Source organism: Vicugna pacos, chromosome 8 (genome assembly GCF_048564905.1).
Source record: "Vicugna pacos chromosome 8, VicPac4, whole genome shotgun sequence".
Taxonomy (NCBI): Eukaryota; Metazoa; Chordata; class Mammalia; order Artiodactyla; family Camelidae; genus Vicugna; species Vicugna pacos.
Window position 1 is genome coordinate 71,459,550 of NC_132994.1, and position 27,925 is coordinate 71,487,474.

Consider the following 27,925-nt stretch of genomic DNA (forward strand, 5'->3'; position numbering starts at 1 on the left):
GCATTTAACAAATTCTATTATGATTCTGTCTATGTTTAATTTCCAAAAATATGTTTTAAAATTTTATTTTTGACTTTGACTTCTGACTTCATTGCTCTATGATAAGAGAACATGATCTGTGTGATATCTATTTTTTTTGACACTTGATATGGCTTCTTTATGGCCTAATTCATAGCCAATTTTTATAAATCTTCCATGTGTGCTCAAGAATAATATGTATTCTGTATCTGACCATTAAATCAAGCTTGATAATTGTGTCAAATTTTCCACAGCTTTACTACTTTATCTGATTTATATACCCATAATTGAGGAGGGGATATTGAAACTTCCCTCTCCCTCTGTTGGTTTAGAAGATGTACACTCTGTTTTTCAATTGTCACTCTTAAACTTTGCCATACTTAATTTTAAAGATCTAAGTTAAATTTCCAGCCTAATTTTGGGGCAATACATGTTTATTTTAACATTCTTAACAACGATTACCCCAACTAGATTTCATTCTTTTGGAACCCAGTATTTCAGTTTTCTTCTTTTTTAACTTCATGATTAGATACTATTTTCACTATATTATACAATTGGTACTTGTTTAGATTTACCTACGTATTTCCAAACTCCTTTACTCTCCATTCCTCCTTGCACCTCAGACCTTTATTCCAAGTTCCTTCTTTTCATCCCAAAGTACTTTGAGAATTTCTGTAGTAAAGGTCTGTAGGTAGTAAGTACTATCAAGTTTTATTTATCTGAAAATGCCTTTACTTGATTTGATTCTTGAAAGATCATTTCACTTGGCACATGATGCTAGATTTGAGGTTATTTCCTCTCCAGTTCTGAAGATATTATTCTACCGTCTTCAGCCTCCTCTTCTTGAGAAGAATGCTGTTCAACTGAGTCCTTTTGTAGGTGTTTTCTTGTTTATTGCTGGCTGTTTTTAATCATCCCATTACATTCTGTGTTCTCAGCATCACTACACTGTAATTAGTGTGCATTTTTTTTTTGTATTTATTCAGCTTGGTATTTTCTATGCTTCCTACATCAATGGGTTTGTGCCTTTCATCAATTCTTAGCCGTTATTTCTTTGAATATTGCTTCTTCCCTATTCTGTCTGCTCTTTTCTTCTGTGACTCTTTTATCCATATCTGTTTCTTTCTTCATATTTTCCATCTCTTTGTATCTACATGCTGAAATCTTATTAATTTCTTCTGACCAGTCTTCCAGTTCTCTAATTTTCTCTTCGGCCATGTCTAATCTAATCTGCTATTTAACTATCCACTCAGCTTTTATTATTCATGGTAGTATTTTCAAAATAACTTATGAGTTATTTTGGCTATTGTTCAAACCATTATTTATTTTTGATTGTATTTTTATTTCTTTAAACATATCATGTATAACTTCCTCCTAACTGCCTCTCTGCCTTCATTCCTTCCCCATCCAATTGATTCTGCAGCCAGCTGCTTGATTAATCTTTCTAGAGTGCAATTCTGATTTTATAGTGTGCATCCATTATGTTGGTATAGCTTGTCACCTTTCTGAAAATCTTGCCACTAGGTTATCTCACCTGCACCTCACAGTAACTTTGTGAAAAACAGTTGATGTGTTTTTCTGTTCAGTGATTTCCTTTTGCCTTCAGAGTAAATCCAAACTCCCCTGTCCCCTCATCCTTCTATTACTACCTCTGTCTTACCCTTGAAATCGTATCACCTGTTAATCCCTTTCACGTATCCTACAGTCCAAACAACCTGAACTTCTCAAACCTCTCCTTTTCTTTCCTCACATTGGTAAGAATGTCCTGGCATCACTGTTTCCACTAGCATTATCTTTCCTTCAAGGTCTGGCTCAAAGGCTGATGCTTCCAATACCTTTCATTTGCCTCAACAGCTGAACATGCTCTGTCTCTCCTGTGCATAAAGCAGTGCACATGTAGACTCATATGTGCAGATACACACAGGCACATGCACACACACACATGAAGACATAGACACACAGACACACGGAGACAAAGAATCACAGACATATACACAGACAGACACACACAGACATGCACACAGATGCGCACACACACACACACACACACACACACATCCTTCCCTCAGGAATTAATTGCTTTGGCTCAGAGTTCCCTTCTCTCTCATCCCTATTCCTCTGAAGCTGCTTTTCAAAGTCAGGCTCTGTGTCATCTTTGTAGCCAACCCCATTTTATTCACTCCAATGCCTTCTTTAATAATTCTTCAGCATAGAGGTGACATGGACTTATAGGAGCCTATGTACCTCAAAGGGAGCACAGTGGAGACATGTGAGACTGCGATGTCTGTATGACAGAAGGCTGAAGACTGTGTGACACCTGGTGGCCCCCCGAAGGCTTTCTTGATGGAGGGTAGGACTGGAAAGTGGGATGTGTTCAGCGGGACTAAAATCTGAAGAGCCAAAAGGCTAAAAAGGCTTTCTACTGATTCGTGTTTTATATAAAAAAGAAGAAAAACCCTCCAGAGATACAGTCTTGAATGGATGAGTCAGTCTTGGGTGAATGAATGGAGCCCAGGTCTGGTAGCAGCATCCACATCCCAGAGGGTATCAGAGTGAAGGCAGGAGTAGAGAGCAGGGCAGTGGTCCCTCAGCCTACCCGCCAGAGGGCATGTCCTCCAAGGAGATGCTCTTGCCTTGCATGTGAAGCCCCTGCATCTCTCTTCCTGAAAAACCTGTAAGCATCACCTGACTGGGCTCAACCCCTTCAAGTTTTCCTTGTGATCTTGGAAACTGGGCACATTTTCTTTCCTACCAACAGTTGTAACACTTTGAAAAATACAATCCAATGACAGTTTCATGTCAGGCTCTACAAACCAAGCGAGCAGAGGTCTAAAGAGAATATCCAGCTTGATTAATTAGCCTGTTCAGGAGTTTGCCAACTATTGCAATACGCAAAGCGACCACATTTTGATGGCTACGTATGACCCTCTATTTGACAATAAGTCTATTAAATCATGCAGATAAATCACACATTAAAGTGAATGATACACAATTCGACCTCGTGCTTTGTTGTCACCAAAATATATTTCTTCTGAAAGGTCATTTGGATGCTGTATCTTAGTCCTGTGTGTGCCTTCAGTATTTATCATGGCATTTAACACATGGTACGTATCCTATGAATGTTCACTGAAGAATTAAGTTACTTAAAAATGATTCTCTAAGGTTTAGTGTGTTCTTACCATTCTTCATGGTTCTGTGGAATAGCAAAGAGGAGTGGGAGTTTGCCATCAAGTCAGGAACAAGAACACGTGATGCTAAACTGTGTGCTGCAGCCCATAAGGGCTAAAGAAATTTGCAGAGAAAACTCTTTGAGGATCTAGCCAGGAAAGGCTTCCAGGAGGAGGTGGCATAAGATTGACTACAAGCAGCAAAAACATCTGTTGAAGTGAACTGATTAGGTGAAGGGAAAACTGGCTGGAGGACCTGCTTTCAAGAGAACTCGCTCACCTGGCTGGCAAGTCTGTGCTGGCTGTAGGATGGGGGCCTCAGCTCCTTGCCGCCTGGGCTCCCCACAGAGCTGAGTGTCTGCAGTTGGTGTTCCCTGGAGCAAGTAATGCACAAGTTCCAGGCAGAAGTAGCAATCTTTTATGACCAGCCTCAGAAGTCATTCAGCCATTTCCATCATATTCTGTGGCAAAGACCAACCTTGATTTAACATGGGAGAAGATGGCACAAAGGCGTGGAAACCAGGAGGTGGAGATCACTGAGGGCCGACTGGGAGGTTAGCTGCACAGGTGGATGGTCTGGCCATATCCATGCTCTCCTGTAACTCCCCAGGTTCCCTGACCAATGGTTTGTTTCTTTTTGAATCTTTACTCCAAGCTCCCTCACCTTAGCTCCAGCTGAGGCCTTGCCGCAGGGGAGGGCACCGCACCTTCATGGGCCCCAGACTGCCTGTCCACAGGGTCGCATGTGACCCACAGGACTTCTACCCTACGCTGCCTCCCCCTCTTATTTATGCCTCTGTCTCTGGTGCCCTTTGTCAGTGTGTCTCACTATCCTGTGTCCTTGGGCCTGTTTTATTAAAGTAGATTGAACCTTCTGGCTTGTTTTTCTGGCAGGTATCCTTCCTGTGGGCTCATAGCTGTGACATGCTTCGCAGATTGTACGTTCTCTGAGTGGCCCGTCTGGGATGGTTCAGACACACAGGCTCCCTTGGCAACTGTATCAGTTTCTTGGGTCTGCTGTAACAATCAGTTTTTGGGCTTAAAACAACCAAAATTTATTCTTTCACAGTTCTGGAGACCAAAAGCCTGAAATCAGTTCCATGGGACTGAAATCAAGGTGTTGGCAGGGCTGTGTGCCCTGCAGAAGCTCTAGGGGAGAATCTGGCCCTGCTCTAACAGCTTCTCCTGACTCTGGCTCATGACAGCATCACTCCCACCCCTACCTCTGTGCACACGTTACCTTCTCTTCTGTGTGTCTCAAATCTCCTCCTTCTTATAAGGACATGTGTGATGACATTTAGGACCCACTAGATAATACAGGATAACCTCTTCATCTCAAGATGCTTAACTGAATCATATTTGCAAAGACTTTTTCTCCCTCCATATAAGGTAACATTCACAAATTCTAGGAATTAAGACATAGGCATCTTGTTTGGGGGGGGTCCATAATTTCAGCCTACCACAGTAACCATCCTTCAGCATTCATGAATGATCTGAGAAAGATTTTTTTCACCAGCTCCAATGAGAAAAGTCCTGACTGTCTGATCTGGCTTGGGCCACTGGAGATTCTTGGACCAACTAGGGTGGGCAAGAGGGTGGTTGAGGGGTGGACACTGGAGCCACTTGATTGGAGTAGAGGAAGGGGCTATTCTCAAAATAAGACAAGGAAGGGGAGGCTGCTGGGCAGACAAAAGCCATAGCTCCATTAAATGGCAACTCAGAAACATTGCAAAATCAGGGTGGGGAGTAATGAAACATTAAAATGGATGCAAACCACAAGGTGAACTCTGGGAGCTCACAGACCTTGCAAGATGTATGAAGAACAAACTCTCACTGGGAACCTGGGAAAAGTTTTCCCGAAAGGAAGACCTCAGAATTCTGCCTTTGCTGCGTGCTCGTTGGGCAAGAGGCACCAGGGTTACTGGCGTGGACGTGTTATTTCCTTTCAGAAAAGAGATGCTCTGCTTTTTTTTCTTTTTTCTTTTCATCAGTCTGTAATTCATCTCGCAATCTTTTCCTCTCTGCAGAAGGACACAAATCTGGTCAAGTAGGGAGCTGTCACCATGGAAAGCTGACTGGACCACAGGCGGTGGGCTGCAGTCAGGTCTGCAAGGGCAATGCCGAGTTACAGCGGCACCCGCGCCCAGAACGCCCCCTGCCCAGCGCAGGCGCCCCAGTCGCCTCCAGGGGCGCTGCCAGTCCGCTGGGACCCGCGGCGAGGCTTCCAAGGCTGGGAGCTGATCGCAAACAGGTGGCAATCGGGATGGGGAGCCCTAAGTAGTGTTAACATAGGAATCGGAGGAACCGAGGCCGGGCAAGTCCTGGGCCTGGGCTCTTCGCGTGTTTAGAAAACGCTTCCTTTGAGCCTAGTTCACGCTCTCCGCAGAAACCACAGCCCCGCGGCAGCAGGGTTTAAGGGCGTTAAACCCCCTTCCTGGGCGCGGGGTGAGGGGAAGGCCGGGGTGAGAAGCAAGAACGACCGCAACATACAGAAAGAGGTGAAGGAGCCTGGCTTGAGTCCCCAACTTTGAAACCAGAGGTATTTAAGGGGACAGAGGACATTCCTGGCCTTGGCAAGGATTCGACGTGATGGGCCATTTCCCGAGCCAGGAAACGAGAGAGGTTAGACACCGGGAGCACATCTCGCGCACAGCAATCCCTGAATTTTCCAGACCCTCCCAGCGGGCTTCCGGGGCGCTGGGGCACCCTGAGCCCTGGCCTCGCGCCCCGCCCGCCTCGGGCCGCCACCCCCCGCCTCCCGGCCACCGGCAGGGGGCGCCCGCGCGCGGCTAAAAGGCGCGGCCGGCGGCGGGCGGCCTCAGTGCGGAGCGCGGCGGCCGGTGCGCGGGCCGGGAGGGAGCGGCGCGGGGCCGGGGCGCTCAAACGCACACCCACCGCGGGGACCCGACGGCGGCCCATCCACGCTCCCCGACTCCCGCCCAGCGCCCACCGGTCAATCACCTGGCCCAGCCGGCCGCGCACCCCGGGCTCCGGATGGCGCCCGAGGTCCGGGCGCCCCCGCGGGCGCGTCGCCCGCTGCCCTGGGCGGCGCTGCTGCTCTTGGCCGCGCTGCTGCCCGTCGTCTCCTCGGCGAGGGCTCCAGGTACGCGCAGTCCCGGGCTCCGCTGCCCGGCTCTCCGCGCCTCCTCGCCTCTTCTCTGTCCACCTTCCGTGCGCCACTCACCCCCTGTCGCTCCGGGGATCGTCGCCCTGTTCTTTACTGGCTGCATGTCCTGTCACTAACCTGTGCGTCCTCATCGCTCGCGGGCGCGGAGGGGCGGCTGGGGACGCGGGGTCTTGGACACTTGGTGCCTTGCGCACAAGAGGCGGGCGCGGGGACTCAGTCGGGCAGAGGACCTCAGCGCCCTGGGTTTCAACTTTGCCGTCGAATGCCTCGGAGTCGGAGACTAAGCAGTCTAACTTTCCGGGGACATTTAGGCAAAGAAAATAAAAGAACAAAAAAAAAAAAAAAGAGAGAGAGAGAGAGAGAGAGAAAAGAAAAGAAAAGAAAAGAAAAGAAAAGAAAAGCGACCTCTTGGCCCTGTGGTGGGGGTGGGGGTGATGTTTTCCTTGGCCCAGAATCTCCCTGTGGGCATCCTTCTTTCCTCCAGTTTCACCTGCCTGAGGCAGGGATGCCTGTTGGAGGACGGCACTTGGGAGACCAGAAGGGAGGCAGAGAGGCAGGGCTGTTCTAGAAGCGCACGGGGAAAGCTGTGAGCTGCCACGGGGCGGTTGGGTACCTTGGCGCCCAAGGAGAAGGCTAGAAGCCGTGCATCTCGGTGGGAGCTTTGGAGCTGGGAGAGGACAATTGTCTTGAGAGGAGGGAGAGGGAAGTGGGAGAGTCGGTTCGGGAGAAGCTCGCCCTTCTCCAAAAGCTGAGGCTGGAGACGGGTTGGATGCTTTCTCTGGGGGCTGAAATAGGAGCAACGCTTTTTAGAAAATGCTAGTGGGCTGTTTTCAGATTTCTTGTCGGTTTCCCGCAGAGAGAAAGAAGTTTTTCATCCCTAAGCCTTTGGCGGCCCTTGTTTCCACTCCTGTGCAGGCATTTTCACACTTGATACTCTCTGGCTTTTATTTATGTCATCAGTTTGTAGGAATTAAGACGTCGACATTTTTGTTGATACTGTTCACTCCCAACTGGGTTATAAAAATTCAGATGTGATTCCAAGGAGGGCTACTTGCTTTACGACACTATTTAGTGTCTCGTTTGCTCTCTTATTTCAAGGGAAAGGGGAAAAGTTGCCTTGTGACTGCTTTTGGTGGGTGCATAACGCTTGTTTCAGGGTTATGCCAAGCGCTGAGATGCTAAATGCCACTTGTTCATAAAAGGCAGTTCCAGCTGTAGGTTTTCCTCTCTGTTAGCTACTTCCAGGAAAGCATTCACTGAATATTTTTTATAGTATTTATCAAGAATAAAACTATTTTAAAGACTTTCAACTTCCCCACCTACAACCCATGGCTTTTATCTCCCTAAATTAGAATTCTCTGAATGTTGTAAGAGTTTTTGTTTCAGGAAACAGACTGAAACTGGAACCAATATTAAACTGGCATTTTACAGTCTTCTACCTGTTAGAGCCCACTTCTACCTGCCCGATGAGTTACATTTGAGTGGGTCTGAAGTCAGAGTTGCCTGGGGGTAGCTCCGGGAATCCTGCTGTGTTCTCTGCTGCTCCTCCTTATGCCTTCTGTTCTGTAAATCACTGAGCTGTGGAATGTTGGAGCTGGAAGGCTCGCTGGCACTTCTCTCTACTGTGTTGACGTGGGATTTGCAGTAAAATGATGACCAGACTAGAAGTGGACATAGGAGGGCGAACACATTTTGAAATGCGCATCTGCTGTATTTAAATAATAGAATTCTATTATTATGCTGCGGGAGAAATCATGGGGCACATAATTTATTTCATCTGCTCCCTGGGAAGCCTTCCTGTCTGTCTTGCTGTAATGGCTACAGTCACTGCTCCAGACTTACACTCCGGGTCTTACAGCAGAGCTGTAGACACGCTGCTTCCTCTCTGGCTGAATTAATGCGCAGGCTTAGCCAGCTGCTTGAGTCCTGCCCTCTCCTTTCCCCCAAACCTTTGGTGCTAGAATTGCTGTAATGAAATCACCCAGAACCACATTCACAGTGGCAGACCATCACAGCTTGGGGGAACTTGCCTTAAGACAGAGGTGATCTGCAGGGCATGCTGAAGATCTAAATAAACCCTTCAACTTGGTGTTCACTTAAAGTGTAAAACAAAATAAGCAAGCGATGCCTCCTCCCTTCCATTCCTGCAGTAAAATACTACGCAGCCATTAAAATTGTGCTTGCCAGTCTGAAAAGATACCTTTTTCTAAAAACATATGGAGACACACACACTCATATCCATTTATAGTGGTTACCTTAGAGTGGTGATGAGTGATTAAATTTTTTTTTCCTTTAAAGCTTGAAGACCCTTTCAGGGAATCCACAGGGTCAAAACTATTTTCAAAGTCGTAGCAAGATACTCCTTGCCTTTTTCAGTGTTGGAAGTTTGTAGCGAGGGTACAAAAGCTTAGTGGGGGAACGCGGGTGCTTTGTTGTGAGGTGCGGCAATGTGCCATGATGAACCAGTAGATGGAGGACCAGCAGCTGAATCTGCTGCCTTATTCGGGGTTTTGAAGTTGAGAAAGGATTTGCCAGTTTCACTGGAGAATGTCCTTGGTGCAACAGTAAAAACGATTAATTTTACCAAATCTCTACCCTGGTATGCATGTCTTTTAAACGTTCTGTATGAAGATACGGGAAAGGCACTTAAAGCGCTTCTGCCGACGGCCCCAGTTCATTGGTAACCCTGGGGGGAAGCACTGGTGTGATGGTTTGAGTTGTGAGTGGAACTAGCTGCCTTTTTCATGGAACACCACATTTACCAGAAAGACTGACTGCAGACAAACCAGTTATTCTGATTTGGGTATTTGGCAGACATCTCAAAAAATGAACAAAGGCAGTCTGCCACTTCTGGTAAAATGATGGCTCGTATGTCTTGCCAGTGAGAAAATTTGAGCTTTCAAATGAAAAATAGAATTTTGCCTAGTCGCCTCCAACTTCCTCAGCTCGAAAGCTTCCCAAATGCTTAAAAACTTTTCTAACAAGATAGGTGGTGATATAAATGAATGTGATTTTAAAATAGCATGTTATAAAAATGTGTCAACATTTAGATGTTCTGCATAACCAAGTGAATTGGTAAATCCAAGTGACTGATCCAGTGTTACAAAATCTTGTCTGGCTGAACGATTGATCCGAAGTGCACAACAGCTCAATGGAGTTTTTTTGTTTGTTTGTTTGTTTTTAATGGAGGTACTGGAGATTGAACTCAGGACCTCGTGAGTGCTAAGCATGCACCCTACCACTGAGCTATAACAACCCCTCTCCAGCCCAATGGATTTTTACTGTAACAAAATATGAAAAATTCTTTATATAGTTTCAGATTATACATTGCAATTTACCTTTACGAAACTGCTACTTGATGAGTTTTGGTGTAGTATCAAAGATTTTCCAAAATTATTTGTAAGGGTATTAAAATACTTTCCCCATGTCTGTGTGAGGCCAGATTTTCTTTAGAATGTTCAGCCAAAACAACACACTGAAATAGGTTGAGGGCATAACTGGACAGGAGACCCTGCTGTCTTATATTAAAGAGATTTGCCAAAATGCCATTCCTCTCACTATTTCTTTTGGCTTTGAAAAACAGTTATTTTTTCATGAAACAAAGCTTGTTTTGTCAGCTTGTAATGGTTGACTGTTGCTATTTTAAAATGAATTAATAAGTACAGAGTTTAACCTCTTCCTAGATTTAATTTCTGGTCAGTAGATATGGATGGATAAAACCCACATAAACATAATCTCTGTGAGGTAATCATTGATTTACCAGAAGAAAGGAATCTGAAAACAGAAAGTTTGATAACCACTAGTGTAGAGAAAGGAAGTTCGTTCAACATCAAGGCACCTGGGTTTGAATCTCAGTGCTGCATTCACCTGCTGTGTGGCCTGGGCCAGGTTAGTTTCCAGGAGACCAAGCAAGTAAGATAGATTCCTTCCACCCCCAGGAGCCCTCACAGGCTTTCCTGTGACCCAGCCTACATGCAGCTCTGTAGGGCTTCCTGCCTACTTCTGTCCTCTTTGAGAGCAGAGGGTGAATATACCCTTTCCTTTTATCTTGTGCATTGGAGCCCACCCAGATGAAAGAATTGTTTTATTCGTCAACTGAGCACACAATTCATCAGTAGGAGTTAGAATTTGTACAGAATTGCAGAAGGACAATGTATGTCCCTGGAAAGTTATCATCAGACTGTTCAGAGCATTATCAATATGTCTACCAAGACCATTCATAGCTCTATTTAAGACATAAAGGCCCATTCTCTGACAACCGGCCTGGGAGGGACTGAGGAATGGAGAGGTGTGTTAGTTTCCTATTGCTGTTGTAACAAATTACCACAAAGCCAGTGGCTTACAGCAACACAAATTTGTTATCTTATTATTCTGGAGGTTAGAAGACTGAAATGGGTCTCACTGGGCTAAAATCACAGGTTGTGTTCCTTCTGGGAGCTCTAGGGAATCCAGCTCTCACCTCTTCCAGCTTTGAGAGGTCCCTGCATCCCTCAGCTGGTGGCCCGTTCCCGCAATGGCATCACTCCACTTCCACCCACACGTCCCCTTCTCTGCCTCTGACCTTCCTTCTCTCTCTTCACTCTATTCCATCGAATGTTCTCCCCATCTCCTGGTCCTTAACTTCATTACATCTGCAAAGTTGATTTTGCACATGTGAGGTCACATGTTCACAGGTTCTGGGGATGAGGACATGCACACCTTTGGGGGCCATTATTCTGCTACTGCAAAGGGTGAGGGTGGGGTTCAGGGGAGCCTAGACACAAACACTTCAGGAAAGACCCCAGCAGGATTTGTCAGTTAAGAAGCAGGCCTCTTTTCATTGATCCCTATGGAGTTTAGGAATTTCTTGAGTTATAATAAAACTTCTTATCAGAAGCTTTTATTTCAGTTAGAAAATACAGAGGTGAGTATTTAAAAGTATAAAGATAAAGAAGAGAAAAAATATATATGTATGTGTATTTTCTTGTTTATCCATAGAATCTTTCTTTATATGAGGATACATTCAAATCTGAAACCTTGGGTCCCTTTGGGGAGATCTGGGTAGCTGGGGGTAGGAGTGGATAGTATTTCATTATTTCTTTTACCAATTTTAGTAGACATATATCAGAGCACTTGGAATCAGGGAGGTGTTGGTTATACACATGAGCGAACATCCTTTTTTTCCTTCCTTCTAGATGGAAATTACAAAGAAATTGAATTTAAAGAAGTTGAATATAATTTGATTTTGGGCAACTGTGTTATTACTATTACCTCGTTCAGGAAAATTCTACAGCATGGATCAGATAGTTAAAATTTAGAAATTCTGAATAAGGAATTTTTGTGCCGCTGAGTATTAGGTGACGTCATGTGGAAGACACATTTTCCTCCTAGTTCCTTTTTGGGCTCTCGGCCTGGCGGGCGGCGGCACTTTCCCTCCACGGCCCTTAGAGGGCGCTCCTGGCCTTCCGGCCGCGTTTTCGCCGCCGGCGGGCCCCTCGCACTCCAGCCCCAGTGGCTGGGGCTTTATAGAGACAAAATTGGAGCTTCCTTCACGTATTAAGTCAGGAATGACAACTCATTCATTGAGAATGGAAATACCTGCGAGTTAGCAACTGTCAACTGATCAATGGCGAGAAGAAATCTGAAGCTTAAAACTAAAGCTGGGGTCAGCGGCCCTTTAGTTGCTGGGGAGCCCCTGCTGTCTCTGCAGGTTGTGGCCAAAGCGGCAGCCGCTGGAGGAGCCGCGGGGACAGGGGACACTGAGCGGGGGTGCCTGCCTCTTGAGCACTGGAAGTCAGTTTTGAGTGACTTTTGACGAACCTGTCTCTCTCAGTGTCTCCGCTCTGCGCTCAGTGGATTCTTTTTGTATCCAGGGAAAGCAATGCAAATTCTAAGGCAGGTTTATTTCTCTAATTGGAGAGCTGCTAATGTTGATTTTCGTCCTGTGGACTCTTACGTGTGGAGCAATGATTAAATTATAACATCATCCTAATCTGTAAAGTACAGTCTGTATAATTCTACGTTCATCTTTACGAGGAGTTCTTTGGTTTGCATTTAATGTCTTTTTCACGTTAACTGGCAGTTAGAAGTGCCACGGGTAACCACTTCCCTGTATGTCATTTCGCTTAACTGTCACCTTGTGACCTTGGTAACATCCACATCTTACCCTGAGGGAACTGGGTTCAGAGGGGTTAACTGGTTTTCCCGAAGTCAGAGGTGCAGTAGGTGGTCGTCCCAGGATCTGGACCCCAACCTCCTGGATCCAGATCCCACACTCTTCCTGCAGACTGGCCGGCTCCCGTGGGTCTGGGCATTTCCTGTAATTCCCTGTACACCTCCTAGGGCCGGTGCGGCGGTTTCTGATTTGCTCTGGATGTCCTTCCAAGTCTGCGCATTCGTCCTACTGCTGTTGAGGAATGATGCTGCCTGCATGGAAGTGAGTTGAACTCCAGTGGGGCTTAACTTTGGAGGAGGCTGCAGGGAACCCTACTTCCTGTTACAGAATAGATTTGGCGTTCAGACGCAGGCGAGATCCTCATTGTAGGAAAGTGCCCTTTACTTATTGGGTCTTGTTAAAACTTGCCCCCGAGGCCAGGGCTCTCTGTTGAGTTTGTTACAAAAAATCCTTCACCCTTTAGTGCAGTGGTTCTCGGAGTGTTTGATCCTGAGAATGGAAGTCACAGCTCTGAGCTGCTGGCCTTGTGTTTTCACCAGGAGCCTCCCCGAATTCACGTTTGTGTCTGGTGGACTGTAAAGCCAAGGAACAGTGCTGAGAAACACGAAGTGCTAGTCTGTGGGGCCGACAGAGCCCTACCTCTCCCACAGATTGTCATACCGATGGTGTGAAAGTATTTCCAACTTCTCAGAAACGATGTGTCATTTAAATGCCAGGATTTGTTTCTTAGGGATTATGTTCTGGTGTCCCATCGCTTCATCCACTTCATGAGTCCTGACCCGGCCACTCACTGGCACTGTGTGGCCTTGGGAAGGTCATAATTCTCCAAGTCTCAATTTTCTCATCCAAAAAATGAAGGACTTGGACTGGAGATCTGGCGAAGGGCCCCTTCCAACTCTAACTTTGTGTGAGTCTCCCTTCAAAGGCATACATTCATTCATTATTCATTCATTCCTTTAGCAAGCACAGGGATTCCAAATCCAGTAAACACAGTCCCTGTGTGAAAGCATACAGGCCTGGGGAGGGGGTGGGGAGGATACAGTGTGATGCCTGTTAGGACAGTCCCAGGGGACCGGACTGGAGGGTCTGGGACAGTCGTATCTGAGCTGAGTTTTGAAGAAGGGATGGACATTACTTAGGGAGAGAAGGTGAGGAAGGACAGTTCAGGTGGAGGAACCAAACTTGATGCTGTGTGAAGGCCCAGAGGCGAGAAGCATCGTGACACATTTGAGAAAATGTGAGTGTTGCAAGTGGCTCCTGCAGAGTGGCCCTGGGGGAACAGTGGCGTTTGGGCTTGGAGGGTCGGCAGCGGCCGGATCAGGAGGGGCCTGGAGTTTGACCGTAATTCACAGAAACCGTGGCCGCTGAAGGACTGTGTGTGGTGCAGACTGGTTGGAGGTCACGCGGCCGGCCCAGTGGAGGGTGGCGCTGCAGTCGGGCCGGGGGGGGCAGGTGGCCGTCCTGTTCTTTGCCTTTGCGGGATCTTTTGCGTCTTATTTATTTGGGCCCTTGGGGGTTTCTTCGTTACAAGACAGACCTAACTGCTGTCTTTACCTCCAACTTCTGTCTCATTTGAAGAATCCTTTTGTTCTGTGTTTTCCAAAATGGCTCATATGTTCTAGAGCGATCCATCGTGGAAAGGGTTCCCGGGCGCTGCGGCTCTCAGGCACTCACAGGCGGGCAGATGGTAGACGGAGTCAGGGTAAGAACACAAAACAGTGGACGGTAGTGACTTCGGGGTTGAGGGTGGATCTGTGGAGAGAATTCAGTGCAGTTTCCAAAGGAAAACCCTGTGAGTTATTTTAGGGGTTCCTGGGGTGGGGGGAGGGCAGTAACTAACTTGGATTGAAGAGGAAATCAGTGGATATAGTATACAAAGTATAAAACTCTGCTCTGAAGGTTACTTGAACATCGACTTATTTCAGGATTGGAAGGTGGTTTCGCCCTGGACAGATGGGCGGAGGGTTGGTCAACGCCGGCAGATGCAGACCGCGATGTGCCTGAGCTGCTCTTGGGAGAAGGATGGATAGTGGGTCCCTACGCACTGGCGCTGTGGCTGGACCTGGTTAGCATCATAATAAACCATCTGAGCCGGGTGTGCAGCCATGGTCCCTCGTTTGAGACGACATCTTGTTTGTCTGCAGATGTGATCCCACAGACAGTCACCCTGGGCTGGGACCCCCAGGGCCAGGCAGGGCCAAAGAGGCCGGACACCTGAGCAGTGAGGTGTGGCCTCCTAGGAGCTCAGAGAAAGGACCCCAGCCAGGCCAGGTGACAGTGGTCCCCAGGCAGGCGGGTCCCTGAGAGCAGAGGGTGGGTCCTCTGGGCAGATGAGGGGAAAGCAGCAGGCACGATCTCACGAGGGCAGCACCAGCTCATCCTCCCGCTGTTTTATAAAGTGAAATCCCCTACAGGGAGGGCTCAGCCCCCCAGACCAGTGATGGCGCAGTGGTGTCGGCATCCCACCAATGCTTCCACTTAGAGAGAGGACCGCGCAAGTGTGCCTGTCACACAGGAGCCAGTGCGGCTTATTGTGTGTACTATGCTTGTCGTGGGTCAGTTTAAAGAAGCTTTAAGTGACAGTTTCTCCGGAGCCTGCTCTGGTGCCCTCTCTTTTCCCAGGCATAAGGGTCAGGGCTTTGGACAAACACTGTAGGTGTAAAAGATTACTATTTTTTAACGGTTTTGAAATGTGTTTATTTTCAGAGGGTTGTAGATTCTCTTGCAGTTGTATAAAATAATGCAGAGAGCATGTGCCTGTCACCCAGTTTCTCGCAAAGGTACCATCTTGCATAGTGCACGGTCGCTGCCGGGTTGCTGATTTGGTGCAATTCACCGATTTTATGCAGAGCTCGCCTGCTTCTCTGTGTGTGTTTCTGTGTAATTTTATCACACATGTAGATTGTGTGACCATTCCATTCCATTAGAAGGACCCCTCCTGATTGGAGATGAACAGACATGCATTACTATATATAAAAAAGATAAACAGCAAGGACCTACCCTGTGGCACAGGAACTATATTCAATTTCTTGTAATAATATGTGATGGAGAAGGACCTCTCCTGCTGCTCTCATTCACCATCCTTCTTCCTGCCTCCTCAGCCCTCAACCACCACGAATCTGTTCTCCATCCCTATAATTTTGTCATTTCAGGCATGTCATATAAATGGAATTGTATCATATTAACCTTTGAGTTAGGTAAAAGCCTGTTTTTATTTTATTTTTTTTAACATTTTTTATTGATTTATAATCATTTTACAATGTTGTGTCAAATTCCAGTGTTCAGCACAATTTTTCAGTCATTCATGGACATATACACACTCATTGTCACATTTTTTTCTCTGTGAGTTATCATAACATTTTGTGTATATTTCCCTGTGCTATACAGTGTAATCTTGTTTATCTATTCTACAATTTTGAAATCCCAGTCTATCCCTTCCCACCCTCCACCCCCCTGGTAACCACAAGTCTGTATTCTCTGTCTGTGAATCTGTTTCTGTCCTGTATTTATGCTTTGTTTTTGTTTGTTTGTTTGTTTTTGGTTTTGGTTTTTAGACTCCACATATGAGCGATCTCATATGGTATTTTTCTTTCTCTTTCTGGCTTACTTCACTTAGAATGACATTCTACAGGAGCATCCATGTTGCTGCAAATGGCATTATGTTGTCAGTTTTTATGGCTGAGTAGTATTCCATTGTATAAATATATCACATCTTCTTTATCCCATCACCTGTTGATGGACATTTAGGCTGTTTCCATGTCTTGGCTATTGTAAATAGTGCTGCTATGAACATTGGGGTGCAGGTGTCATCCTGAAGTAGATTTCCTTCTGGATACAAGCCCAGGAGTGGGATTCCTGGGTCATATGGTAAGTCTATTCCTAGTCTTTTGAGGAATCTCCACACTGTTTTCCATAGTGGCTGCACCAAACTGCATTCCCACCAGCAGTGTAGGAGGGTTCCCCTTTCTCCACAGCCTCTCCAGCATTTGTCATTTGTGGACTGTAAAAGCCTGTTTTTAAAAAGTACTTCCTTTTGCCCATTCTGCTTGAGATCACTGCAGTTAGCTGGCAGGTGTTTTTGTGTGTCCTGAGATGTTGCGGTGTGTGATTTGGCAAAGCAGGAAAGCACTGCTCTTACCCTGGCCCAAGCCACCTTATCTGGCTTATTGCAGTAACCTACTCACTGGGCCCCCTGCTCCTGCCCTCTCCCCCTCTGCTCTGTCTTCAAAACAGCAGCACAGTAATTCTTGTGATGCGTGAAGCTCCAGAACCTTCTCTCTTTCTCAGGTAAAAACCAAAGTCCTAAGAAGTTTTCAAGGCAACATGATCATCTTCTACACCAGGTCTTCCTTCACCATCTGCTTCAGCCGCTGGCCTCCTTGCTGCTTCCCTAACATGCACCTTCCAGCCCCAGTGCCTTTGCACTTGCTATTCTCTTTGCCTGAACAACATTCCATAAACTTCTATGGGCTGTCTCTCACCATCCTCACATGCTTTATGCAATATCACCTTCTCGGGGCCTCACCTGACCACTCCCCACCGTCTAACGATGTCATCTGATCCGTATCCCACAGCGCTTCTCATTCCAGCTGTATTTTTCTCCACAACCTCTTCGCTACCTGAGAGTTGGTGTATTTCACGTTGGTGTTGCTCATTGCCTGTCTTCCTCCGTGGTGACCACGTGGCATTTTATCAGTTTTGGTCACTGAAGTCTCCCCTTTTGTCTAGAACACTGCTTGCAAATAGTGGTTGCTCAGTAAATACTTACTGAACGAGTGGATGTGACTTCTTTGATATTAACTACACACGATGCACGTGAAATTTGTTTCCATATGTCCACCTCAGGCCAACAGGACATGTGGGGTTGGTGAGTGTGGGACAGTCCTTGCATCCCTCTCACCTTGACCCGTAGAGTCAGTCAGCACATGAGTTTTGAACCTTGGCTTGTGCTGGCAGCCCCACCTGCTGCAGAGTGGAGCGTTTTGTTTACACGGCATGCTAGCTTCCTAGGACTGCCATAAGGAAGGGCCACAAACTGGGCAGCTTTGGACAACAGAAGTTTATTCTCCTGTAGGTCTGGAGGCTAGAAATCTGAAATCTGCAGGGCAAGGCCCTACTCTTTCTGAGACTCTAGGGAGGAATCCTTCCTTTTCTCTTCTTAGCTTCTGGTGGTTTCCAGCAATCCTTGGTATTTCTTGGCTTGTTGATGTGTCACTCCAGTCTCTGTCCCGTATTGTATGGTATTCTCCCGGTGTGTCATCTTATAAGGACACTGGTCATATTGGATTAAGGCTAACCATAGTCAAGTGTGATCTCATCTTAACTTGATTCCATCTGTAAAAGCCCTGTTTCTAAATCACATTCACAGGAGATTAGGAGTTTGGGATTAACAGATATACATTACTATATACAAAATAGATAAACAACAAGGACCTACTGTATAGCATGGGGAACTACATTCAGTTTCTTGTAATGAGCTGTAATGGAAAAGAATCTGAAAATATATATACATATGTATGTATGTGTATAATTGAATTGCTTTGCTGTACACCTGAAACTAACATTGTAAATTGACTGCACTTCATTAAAAAATAAGAATTAAATTAAAAAATCATGTCCACAGGTACTGTGCGTTAGGACTCAGCACAGCTTTTTGGAGGACACAGTTCAGCCCACAGCCCTTGGCATGCCTGCATACCAGCGCCATGCCTTTTCAGTAGGTGAAGGAATTCACTCAGCTTCCAGCCCTGGGCCCTGGTTGAGATGTGGGAAGACACAGGCTACATTGTGCGTGTGAACTGTCAACCCAGAGTCCCAAACACCTACACACAGCCAGGGGGCCCAATTCAGAGATCAAGCCTGGCTGGGCCCTCCATTCATAAAGGAAGCAATGAAGTAGTTAACAAAGATCTTCTAGGGCAAGTGGCTCTGCTCGGTGCTGAGGCACAGGCGGCAGAGGCCTCACAAAGGAGTTGGGACTGATGGGACAATACATAATGGCATCCAGGGGGACAAGTGCAGCAGTATAGGATCATCCAGTACTTTCTAACCAACTTCAGCCTGCCAGGTGTTGTGTTAGGTTCTGACCGTTTGACTGATGCACGTAGAATTGTAAGATCAGCAAGAGAAACCGCCACATTTGTCTGAGGACCTTGCCGGGCGGGTACACTTTGATACTGACTCAATCTACACCACCCCCCGAATTTGGTACAATTTGGGATGTGTCACTGTCTTTCTTTTATCTCCATTGTATTCTCTACTCGAGACTGCTAGGTAATATGACGTGGCGGCCTGGCTCTCCCAGAGTGTCTGATGCTCTGACGTTCTCTGTGTTATGGAAGAGCGCCATGTTCTCTTTCTGTTGTAACACGTGCCCTGGCCCTGCTGTTTTTAATACCGTTTTCTACCCCAACGCAACAATTTCCTTCTATTATTTTTCTGATAGACTGGGAGGATTGAAGCATCTTCTTATGCTTAATAGCTCTCAGAACCCACATGCGTACCTACAGATATCCAGGCAAACCACAGCCTGGATGGTTTGTGAAAGGGAATGAATGAAGTTTGACATTTGCCAGAGGGAAGAGAAAAGAGGGGCAGGGTACACTAAGCACCTGGTTTCCCTGGGACCTGGGCTGGTCTTATTTTACAGTTGCGTCCTGGCAGCATTTGGACTCTAACACCCAGGGAGGAAGAGGTCTGGGAGACGAGACACAGGCCATTGTCTGAGCAGACTGTGTCTCTCTCTTGTAGAACAGGAGAGTTTTGACTTGGGGTCCCAGGGATGAGTTTCATGGAACCTGCTGATGCTCTGAAATGGTAATGAGTTTTCATTGCAGGGAACAACTCAGAGCAGGCTGGGTTAGAGTCGCAGAGAGGGTCTGATTAAATATCTTCTTAGAATTGAAGTCGTGGAAAGCAGTGGCCCGTGCTCCCACTTATGGGAGGAGAAACCTCTAGCAAAGGCCTCCTTGAACCCCACGGACGTTCCCTGATCACCCCAGCCTGAGGAGGACTTCCTTTCCTCACCCTTCTGAGCCTTGATAGTGTTTACTGTTGGTAGCACTCAGCTGATGTTTGATGTCTGATGTCCTTGCTGTCCTTTTCAGATGCCAATAGAGCTCTTGCCTCAGGCGACTGAAGACCAGTGTCTTTCTTATACACCTGTGATTAACTCACTTGTATCCCAGTGCAGTGCCTTGCTTAGTGACCCTGCGTCACCCCATTGAGTAACACATTCATAGATGTTTATCTCTGAAGGTGGGAGAAACCTGTTGGAATTTGGGTAGACTGTCTAGTCATGGAGAGACTCAAAGACCATTTTGGACACACAGTTGCTAGGCAGATTGAAGAGAGGAAGTTGGATGAGATGACCCAACTTTCCTTTCAATTCTCAAGACTCTAAAATTCTAATAAACATATTCTGTAAGTATATCCCCCAAGATTGCAGGGAATAAGGACCCATGGCCCACTCTGTGGGAAGAGGGAGAGTTGACCGAGGAATGGGGATCCTGCCGGCTCATCTATTGGGTTGCAGTCGGTGACATCAGCCATCTGTGGCCCTTCTTCCTAACACTGTATCTCACATCCATTGGGTGCTTAATGATTTGCTTTCACATTTTATTCCTACATCAATCTTTTAAGGGTAGCTATTGAAAAGAAATGCATTAAGTTTGATACTTGTAGAGTGACACTTTGATGGCTTATTTGCTTGGTGTGGGGCCTTTGAATGGGGGTGGACATGTCCTAATTACAAGCGGAGAAAAATGGGCTTTTCTCAGCCTTTACTTGACTTGACCCTGATCAACATTTCCTTCTTCCTGAAAATCTCTCCACTTCTGTCTTCCATGATGCAACTTGAATCCTGGTTCTCCTCCTTATCACTAATAGTTCAGGTTTAAAATGTCTTCATCCTGGTTATCCTTTAGACACCAGTATTGAGTCCCATCGGAGATGCCAAGTAGACAGTCGGATGCGCCGGTGCTCAGAGAAGAAGCCAGGATTGGAGTTATGCATTCAGGAGCCATCAGCGTATGGATGGTATTTGCAGTCATTGGACCAGATGTGCTAACTTAGACAGACAAGGCCCAGGGAGTGCATGCAGAGAAGAGGGAGGACCAGAGCGGGGCACTCCACCATTTTAAGTTCTGGCAAAGAGGGAGGAGCTGGCAAAGGAGACCAGTGATGGGGAAGAAAAACCAGAGAATAAGGTGTCCTGGAAGGCAGGAGACTGGGGTCAGGAAAGACAGAGAGGTGCTTCCAGGAGGAGAAGCATTCAACTGGTGTTGGAAGTAGAGTAAGTCAAGGGCCAAGAGTGAGGATTTGGCACGATGGAGTCTTCCCAACATTCGTAAGATCTCGTTCAGTGCAGAGAGCCCATGTGCCCCTGTGGATTCAGCTTCTACTGATGACTTCCAATTTTATTCCTTTGGTTCTGATTTCTCTCCAGGACTCCATTTATTCCTTGTAGTTATAATTACAGCTGAGAGGCAACCAAGTGTAGTAGGAGGAGTGTGGTCTATGGTTTTGGATCAGCCTGGGTTTGACCACTGTCACTTACTAGCTGTGTTCCTTGGAGAGTCACTTGACTCACTAAGACTCAGTTTCCTCATTTATAAAAGTGGGGATACCAAAGCACAGTTCACTGGGTTGTTATGGAGATTCAAGATCTAATCGTTGTGATAACGTAGAGCTCTTTAATCTCTTCTGGTGTAGCTCAGAAACTGACACGTGGTAGGGACTCAGTAAATATCTATTGCAGAAGCGAATGAAATGGTTGGTGAAAGGGAATGAATTAAGTTTGACATTTGCAGAGAGAAACTTCGGTGGCTTATTTGCTTGCTGTGGGGGCTTGCTAGGTGTACAACAAATGTTCATTTCCTCTCTTCTCCTTTACTGCTTTCTCGATTTTCTCCTGGTCACAAATGGCCCCACTGCGAAATTTCAACTTTTTTCTCATCAAGTGTGTTGTGCATTTTTTCATCTTCATTGATAGATTATTTCATCTTTACTGATAGATTATTTGCCAGTCATCACCAGCGATTATCTGAAATATTTAAAATTTTAAATATTAAAAAGTTTTTAAAAAAGTGACTCTCATTAGCCATCTGGGCTGTCCCTGGGTCCATGCAGTGGTTGGCCTCTGATCATATCTGCCCCATTTGCTCTGTTTCATACCTTCTTCTCCACAGCATTGGCTTGGCCTCTCTTCTAAGGGCATTTTTCAGGGAGATTTTTGAGTAGGATGAGTGGTGATTTCTAGCGACAGTAATGCCCAAGTGTTTAACATAGTTAGACAATGACTTTCACATTTTGGGACAAGGAATGAATTTTCAGGGAGTTTTTCTTGGCTGTCATGTCAACAGTTTATAGTAGGCTGAGTGTAAGCTGGACCAGCAAACAATGGTAATTCTTGAAGAAACTATTTCTCAGTTGCGAACTGAATTTGAAGAATGTGCAAAAGATCCCATGAAACCCTGGAAACTACCGCTTTCTTAAAGGGTCTCTGATACCCATCAGCTGCAGGCAGGAGTCCCGTACCTCATTCCCAAACCTTTAAGGTGTTTTCTCTTTAAAGTCCCTTGTTTTCTTATTGTTGTCATAAATAAACATATCTATGGAATTCTTCCAATTACATTTCCTTAAACCATTCTGGAAAGCTGGTGGTTTAGACAGGGAAAAAATTCTTCAGTTTTTCCTTTGGAACCATAGGTTTTTCTTACTTGGTCCCAGAATAAAATGGCCAAGAGCTTTCAAACCTTAACTCCTAATGATTGCATTCTGCCAGCTCTCTTGGTTAAGTCCACTCTGATTTCTGGCTGCATCATGTTCTGGTGAGAACTTACTCAAGCCCAACCATACAGATCAATAAAACACTGACATTGTTAAAATTAAATTCCCGGAGTGGATCCCTTAAAAACAACAAACAGAAAGAAATGAGTTAGAGCATCTCTCGTATAGAAATCAAGAGAAAAAGGGACTCGTTTTTATGGATCCAGAAAGGATGGTATCAGGCCGCCGCAGACTGGGCTGCTGGTAACACAGTGTCTGATGAGCCGCGGCCAAACAGGTAAGGGAACTGTCTATCTTACTTGGGAGCAGAGAGGCTCTCAGGGACCCAGGGTCTTCCCGTGTTTCTACTCTGCCGTCCCAGGCCCACTGTCATTCTCAAGCTGGTCACTTGACGTTCCAAGATGGCTGCTGTGTCTCCAAGTATCAGGTTGACATCCCAGGGCGGGGGAATGGAGGAGGATACAAAAGGCAAAAAGCACATGACAGCAGATCCTGATCCTTTTACAATGGTTTCCTGGAAGTGGCAGCAGTAACTTCCTCGTCTGTGTCATTGGCTAGCGTTAACCACACGACCACCCCTGGCCACAGGGAAGCTGAAGGGCCATGAAGATGTGGTACCCTGGCCTCTGTTGTAGAGGAAGGAGAGGGAGGAAGGAGCAGCTGGGAGTGGCTCCAGGTACCCAACCCACAGTGGCCCCGCAGCAGTTTCTGAATTCAATGCAAACTGCCGAACTGTTCTTAATTAGTTGGGAAACTTGGCTAGAATGGGACTGACTAATACAAAAACCAACTTGAAAAATCTCAGAAAACATCTTGAGGGAAAAGGCAGATTCATTTTAAGAGTATCCTTTGGGCTTGAGAATTTGATTTCAGCTTTGCCATTTCCTGTTTGTTTTGAAGCAGAATCCCGTGCTGCTTCATTTTCTCGTCCATTTTTGTGTTTTTCTGCTCTGTGGGTCTTCCCCGAGTTGGTGGGGGGCGGGGGGAGAGGAGAGAAAGAAAATAAGGAAGGGGACTAGAGTGAGGAGAACTGTATGAACAAACATCCTGGCTTTCTCTCCCTTCTCCCCTAAATACAAACAACCTAGAATCTAGAACATTCTAGGAAAACTCTGCTCATCAGAAGCCATTAACCTTGAGGTGATGGGAGAGCATTTGAAAGACAGCCCTTGTTTACCAGCATCATGGGACTGTGGCTACACTGAGGGTGCAGGTGGCCTTGGATGGGAGGCTGGGGGTCAGCTACTATGGAGAAGGGAAGGGGACAAAGGGGAAAGGGCTACCTGAGTGGCTTTGGGCTCTTCCCATGTTCCTGGTGGCCTCAGGCATGACCCATTTGCATGCAGCCCCCAGGGGGAGAAGTTCCCTGAAGCCAAGTGTGAGGATCACCTCTGTCCAGGACAGGAGGCCACCTGAAACTGGCCCAAGGTGGAGGATGTTTGCACAGAATTGGATGAGAGTGTGGTGGCGCTGACCTCTAGAGAGATTGGAAATGGACTTGGACAAACTCTACTTAAAGATGAGCCAGTGGCTCGAGTTTTGAGACTTGGATGTCTTCACCATTTGCCTTCTTTGAGCTGATGGAGAAAAAATGTGATTCACAATTGTATTCAGTGACCATCTAGTGCCCTTATAAGCACGTTGGCATGTAGTCCTGTGAATCTGGCCTTTTAGTCTGAATAAAATGATGCTTTGTTGTTATCAAAATACTAGAAGATGCCTGAGGGGCTGGGGATGTGGTGGGAACTCAGGTCTAGCAGAGGCCGGGGTGAGGTGAAGGGGAGTACAGACTGGGCCCAGTGGCCCCTCTGGTCATTAGAAACCCTGTCTGGCTGCTCCAGCCACACCCAAGAGCCGCCTGGGGCATTTGGAATCTTCCAGCTTCTCACTCTGCTCAGTCCCAGCCTCACCAGGACATATGACGGGACATACTTGCCATATTTGGGGGCGTGGGGGTAGAATCCAGCAAGTCACCATGACCTGGAGAAACTGACTGGGTTTTGAGGAATGTGAACCAGGGTTGCAGTCTGGAGATCCTGGCTGCCCTTGGTCTCTGGAGGGACCCGGGGCATCTGCTGGCCTTGGTGTTTCTCTCTGTGTGAGGACGCACCGTGTGGCCCCCCTGGTGGGGTCAGAGGTTCGTTTGCACAGCTCTGTCAGCTCCCTGGAGTGTTTTTTAAGTTTCAAGACTCCAAAGGCATAGCGTTTGGTTTCTTCTTTATGCACTTATCCCTAAAGGACCACACCAAGCGTGGAGAACGTCTTTCTTGAACTCCACACATATCGTGAAATCTCAGAAGAGAAGCCAGGCCATTATTTTAACACTCAGTCTCTGTCTCCCAAACCCAGCTTTCCAGGTGGAAAACTCAGTCAACTATCTACATTTGACTAGTATCAGTTTTACGCCCACAGTTAGTTGTAAAACACCATGTACCTCCCCTCCCTCTTCTCCGCTTGTTTTGAACTGTATGGCAAATGTCCCTCCAACATCCATTTGAAAAATCATTTAAAACTCAGTCAGTCATTTCAGTGTTTTGCCTGCACGTTGCCAACCATCTGGCTGTTTTGACCTTTCTGGATATCCCTGAGCTGTCTGATATCTTATGGATAATAGCTGAATTTTTCCAGGTTTCCTCGGAATCTTAGTCACGGAGTCATATACCACATCGCTTCCTCCGCCAAGCTACACTGCAATTTCAGTCTATCCTAACCTTTTCTGGCATATCAATTGGATTTTTGGTCAAACATTTGTGGCTACACTGAGATCTGTGTTTTCTTCATTTCAGAGTCTGGGAAGCATTTGGCGGTTTTCAGTGGAAAGTAAAACTTGAATTTCAAACAAAGAAGAAGTAGAGAGACTTACATAAACATGAAGGTTTTGTTGCATTAGAGAGCAATCCTGGGTAGACTTAAGAAATAATTTTAGCATTTGGGGGTTTTACAGGACTGGTTTATTTCAAAGGCTCATAACATTCCTTCGGGGGTTTTCGCCTTAACTGCGGTTGTCCCTGCCCCCTCCTCGGCCACGACCTGCCAGACTGGGTGGGCTTCAGGGAGCCCTGGGCTAAGAGTGACAGCTATCCCTGACTGGTATTCGCTTTCATTTATTTGGGTGTGTCTGCACTGGCAGCCTTTTGTGACCAAATGTACTGGCTGCGGGGGTAGCTTCAGAAAGTTATTTTTGACTTCCATAGAAGATCTTGATTAATAGTCCCTTAATCCATTAGGCTCTAACTGCCAGTGGCAAAAACCCAACTTGAACTAGTTTAAATCCCAGAACTCACCGGCTTGTGGGACTGCACATGGGGAAGGGCAGGCGTTGAGCTGGCCACAGCGATGCCTGGATCCAAGGCTCTGTCTTCCCCCAGGCTCTCTCTCCATCTCTGGTCTCATCACCACCAGCATCACCACCAATTCTGGGATTGTCCCTTCACAGCTTCATGACGGGAGTGCAAAGGCTGTGCCCAGGGTCCAGCTCCGATGAGAATGATTCCCGTGGAGTCTCCTGGGCCGGGTGGGGTCACGTGACCAGAGGTCTGTCACCAGAGGATTGGAGGAGACTTCCCAGGGAAGAGAAAAACAGTGTGTCCTTCACAAGCACATTTAGGATTTGCTGCCTCCTAGAGATTTTAGGGGCTTGGGACTCTTTAGGAAGGTGGGCAAATGGGAGACTTTGGACGCAATTATTTTTAGTTCAGGGAACCCTGAACTTTCCTTCTTGTAGTCTAGGAAATAGCCCTTGGCGGAGACCCCTTTCCAGGAACATATTTATTTTTGGCCCTTGTGGATGCGCCGGTAACTTAAGGATGGGCGGGGAGTGTGAACCAAGGGAGCGAGTTTCATTTTGAACCTGTTCAGTCTGGAACTCACATGGGCCTGTCGAATGGGCAGTAGGGCCTTTTAGTCCGGAACGGTTAGGTGAGCGCTGGACATGAGGAAGTCCTCGGCTGTGCTGGTATCGAAGCCGAGGTAGCACCTCATGCTCCCCTCCCCAGAGCCATCCTGGGAGGGGTCTGCCTGACTTCCCTGGAGGCCAGGCCAGTTTTCCCAGATTCCTTAGGCCCCTTGGGAGAGGGAGGGAATTCTGGAGGTGGGGGATGAGCCCTTGAACAGGTCTGTACCTTAGGCCTTCAGGGGCTGGGATAGCTGTAATTCTTCTCCAGACTTAGCTTTCATCTTGACCTGTAGCCCTTCCTCATGGACCAGGCTCCCATGGGAGTCTCAGAATTGAAACAGGACACTGGGGAGTTGTCAGGATCAGCAACTAAAGGTTTTCTCCCGGAGTTAAGGTGGAGCTCACCAGCTGGCTGCCAGTGGAGTGAGTCTGGCCAGCCGGGGTGTGTGTGTGTGTGCTTCCTCATATAATATATTTTTTTAAAACTTAAGTGAATTAGTGTAAAATTGGGAGATTTCACCTTAAAACCAGGATTTCCAGCTTCTTAGAAAAGCCCCAGAATATCAGAAAATCTGGGTCCTGAATTCCTTTTTGTCAACAGGTGCCTGAAACTAAATTGTGCCTTCAGGCAGAATATGTCTTCACTTGTTTGCTTCATCTTTCTGGTCATTGGAGGTGCTTGGGTTGGAGAACCTCAGTTGACCTCATTAGTCTAATGCCTCCTGACATATTTGCCTTCAATCCATCAGCCGTTTACGTGAGTACTGAGTGTGTGGTCAGTACCCGGTGCCCAGAGAGGTGCGAGTAGGAAGGTGGGGGGAGGGACAGGTGAGTATTGTGCCCCCTCCACCATGATAAATGGGCCCTGGGAACCTAGCTCCGGATTCAGTCTTCCCAAGTGTGTTCATCAGCCCTGGAGGCCACTCTGCAGACCCTCCAAGGACAGACAGTGCAGAGCTGTCGCAGTCTTTGAATCCATCCTTGAACAGATACAGGTCTGTATTTTCACCCTTTAACCAAATTGACCTTCCAGGGCCCTCTAGGATAAGACCTGGAGTTTGGAGCTAGACCAAAGTAAGAACTCTGGGTGCTGACTCTCCCTGATGTTTTTATTCCCAAACAGACCAACAGAGGTCTCATGGGAGCCATTGCATGGAGATGTCCAGCTTGGCAATGATCAGGTATCTGAAATCTCATCAAAATACCATTTTGCCACTCCAGAGCTGGTAAAATATTCTTGAATCTGGATGAGGTTTACTGGTATGAGCTGTGGCAATGACTCTGTCGTGGTATGAAATTGCTTGAGTCATAGCAGACTCTGCTGGCTGCTGCTCCTGTCTGGAGCACCTTACCATCTGTCTCCATTCAAAGACAGCCTGGAGCAGGGGGAGATGGGGGAAGACACAGACAGGAAATTCTTTTTACTTAATCTAACATCCGTTAGGCTGCAGCTTGAGCTCCCTTCCTCATTTTGCCTCCTGTGGATGCAAAAACAACTTTTCACAGCCCGGACCTGTCATGCATGCTCTGTGAGGTTACCTCCCAATGTTCCCTGACTCGGGCCATGGAATTCCTATCGTGTTGACTTTGGGTTCATCCTTTTTCTCTTTGGAGAAGCAGTTCATGGGACACATAGCTTTAAAGAGTGTACCCCGTGTCATCTTCATTAAATGAGAATACTGAAGACTCTTACAAAAGGGTTATAGACTTCATTTCCCTAGCAGAGAGGATGGTCTGTTCTAATTTTCTAAGAACACTTAAAAATCAATAAGCAA

General features: G+C 46.7%; 1 protein-coding gene across 2 annotated transcripts in view; it reads left to right on the forward strand.

Moving 5' to 3' along the window:
- Positions 1-6,015: 6,015 nt before the first annotated feature.
- Positions 6,016-27,925, forward strand: part of FNDC1 (fibronectin type III domain containing 1) — a 92,151-nt gene continuing 70,241 nt past the window's right edge. For both annotated transcript variants that reach the window (XM_072966112.1, XM_072966111.1), the window contains exon 1: positions 6,016-6,288. In XM_072966112.1, the coding sequence (XP_072822213.1) occupies positions 6,180-6,288 (109 nt within the window). In that variant the 5' untranslated portion in view covers positions 6,016-6,179. The remainder of the gene's footprint in view (positions 6,289-27,925) is intronic.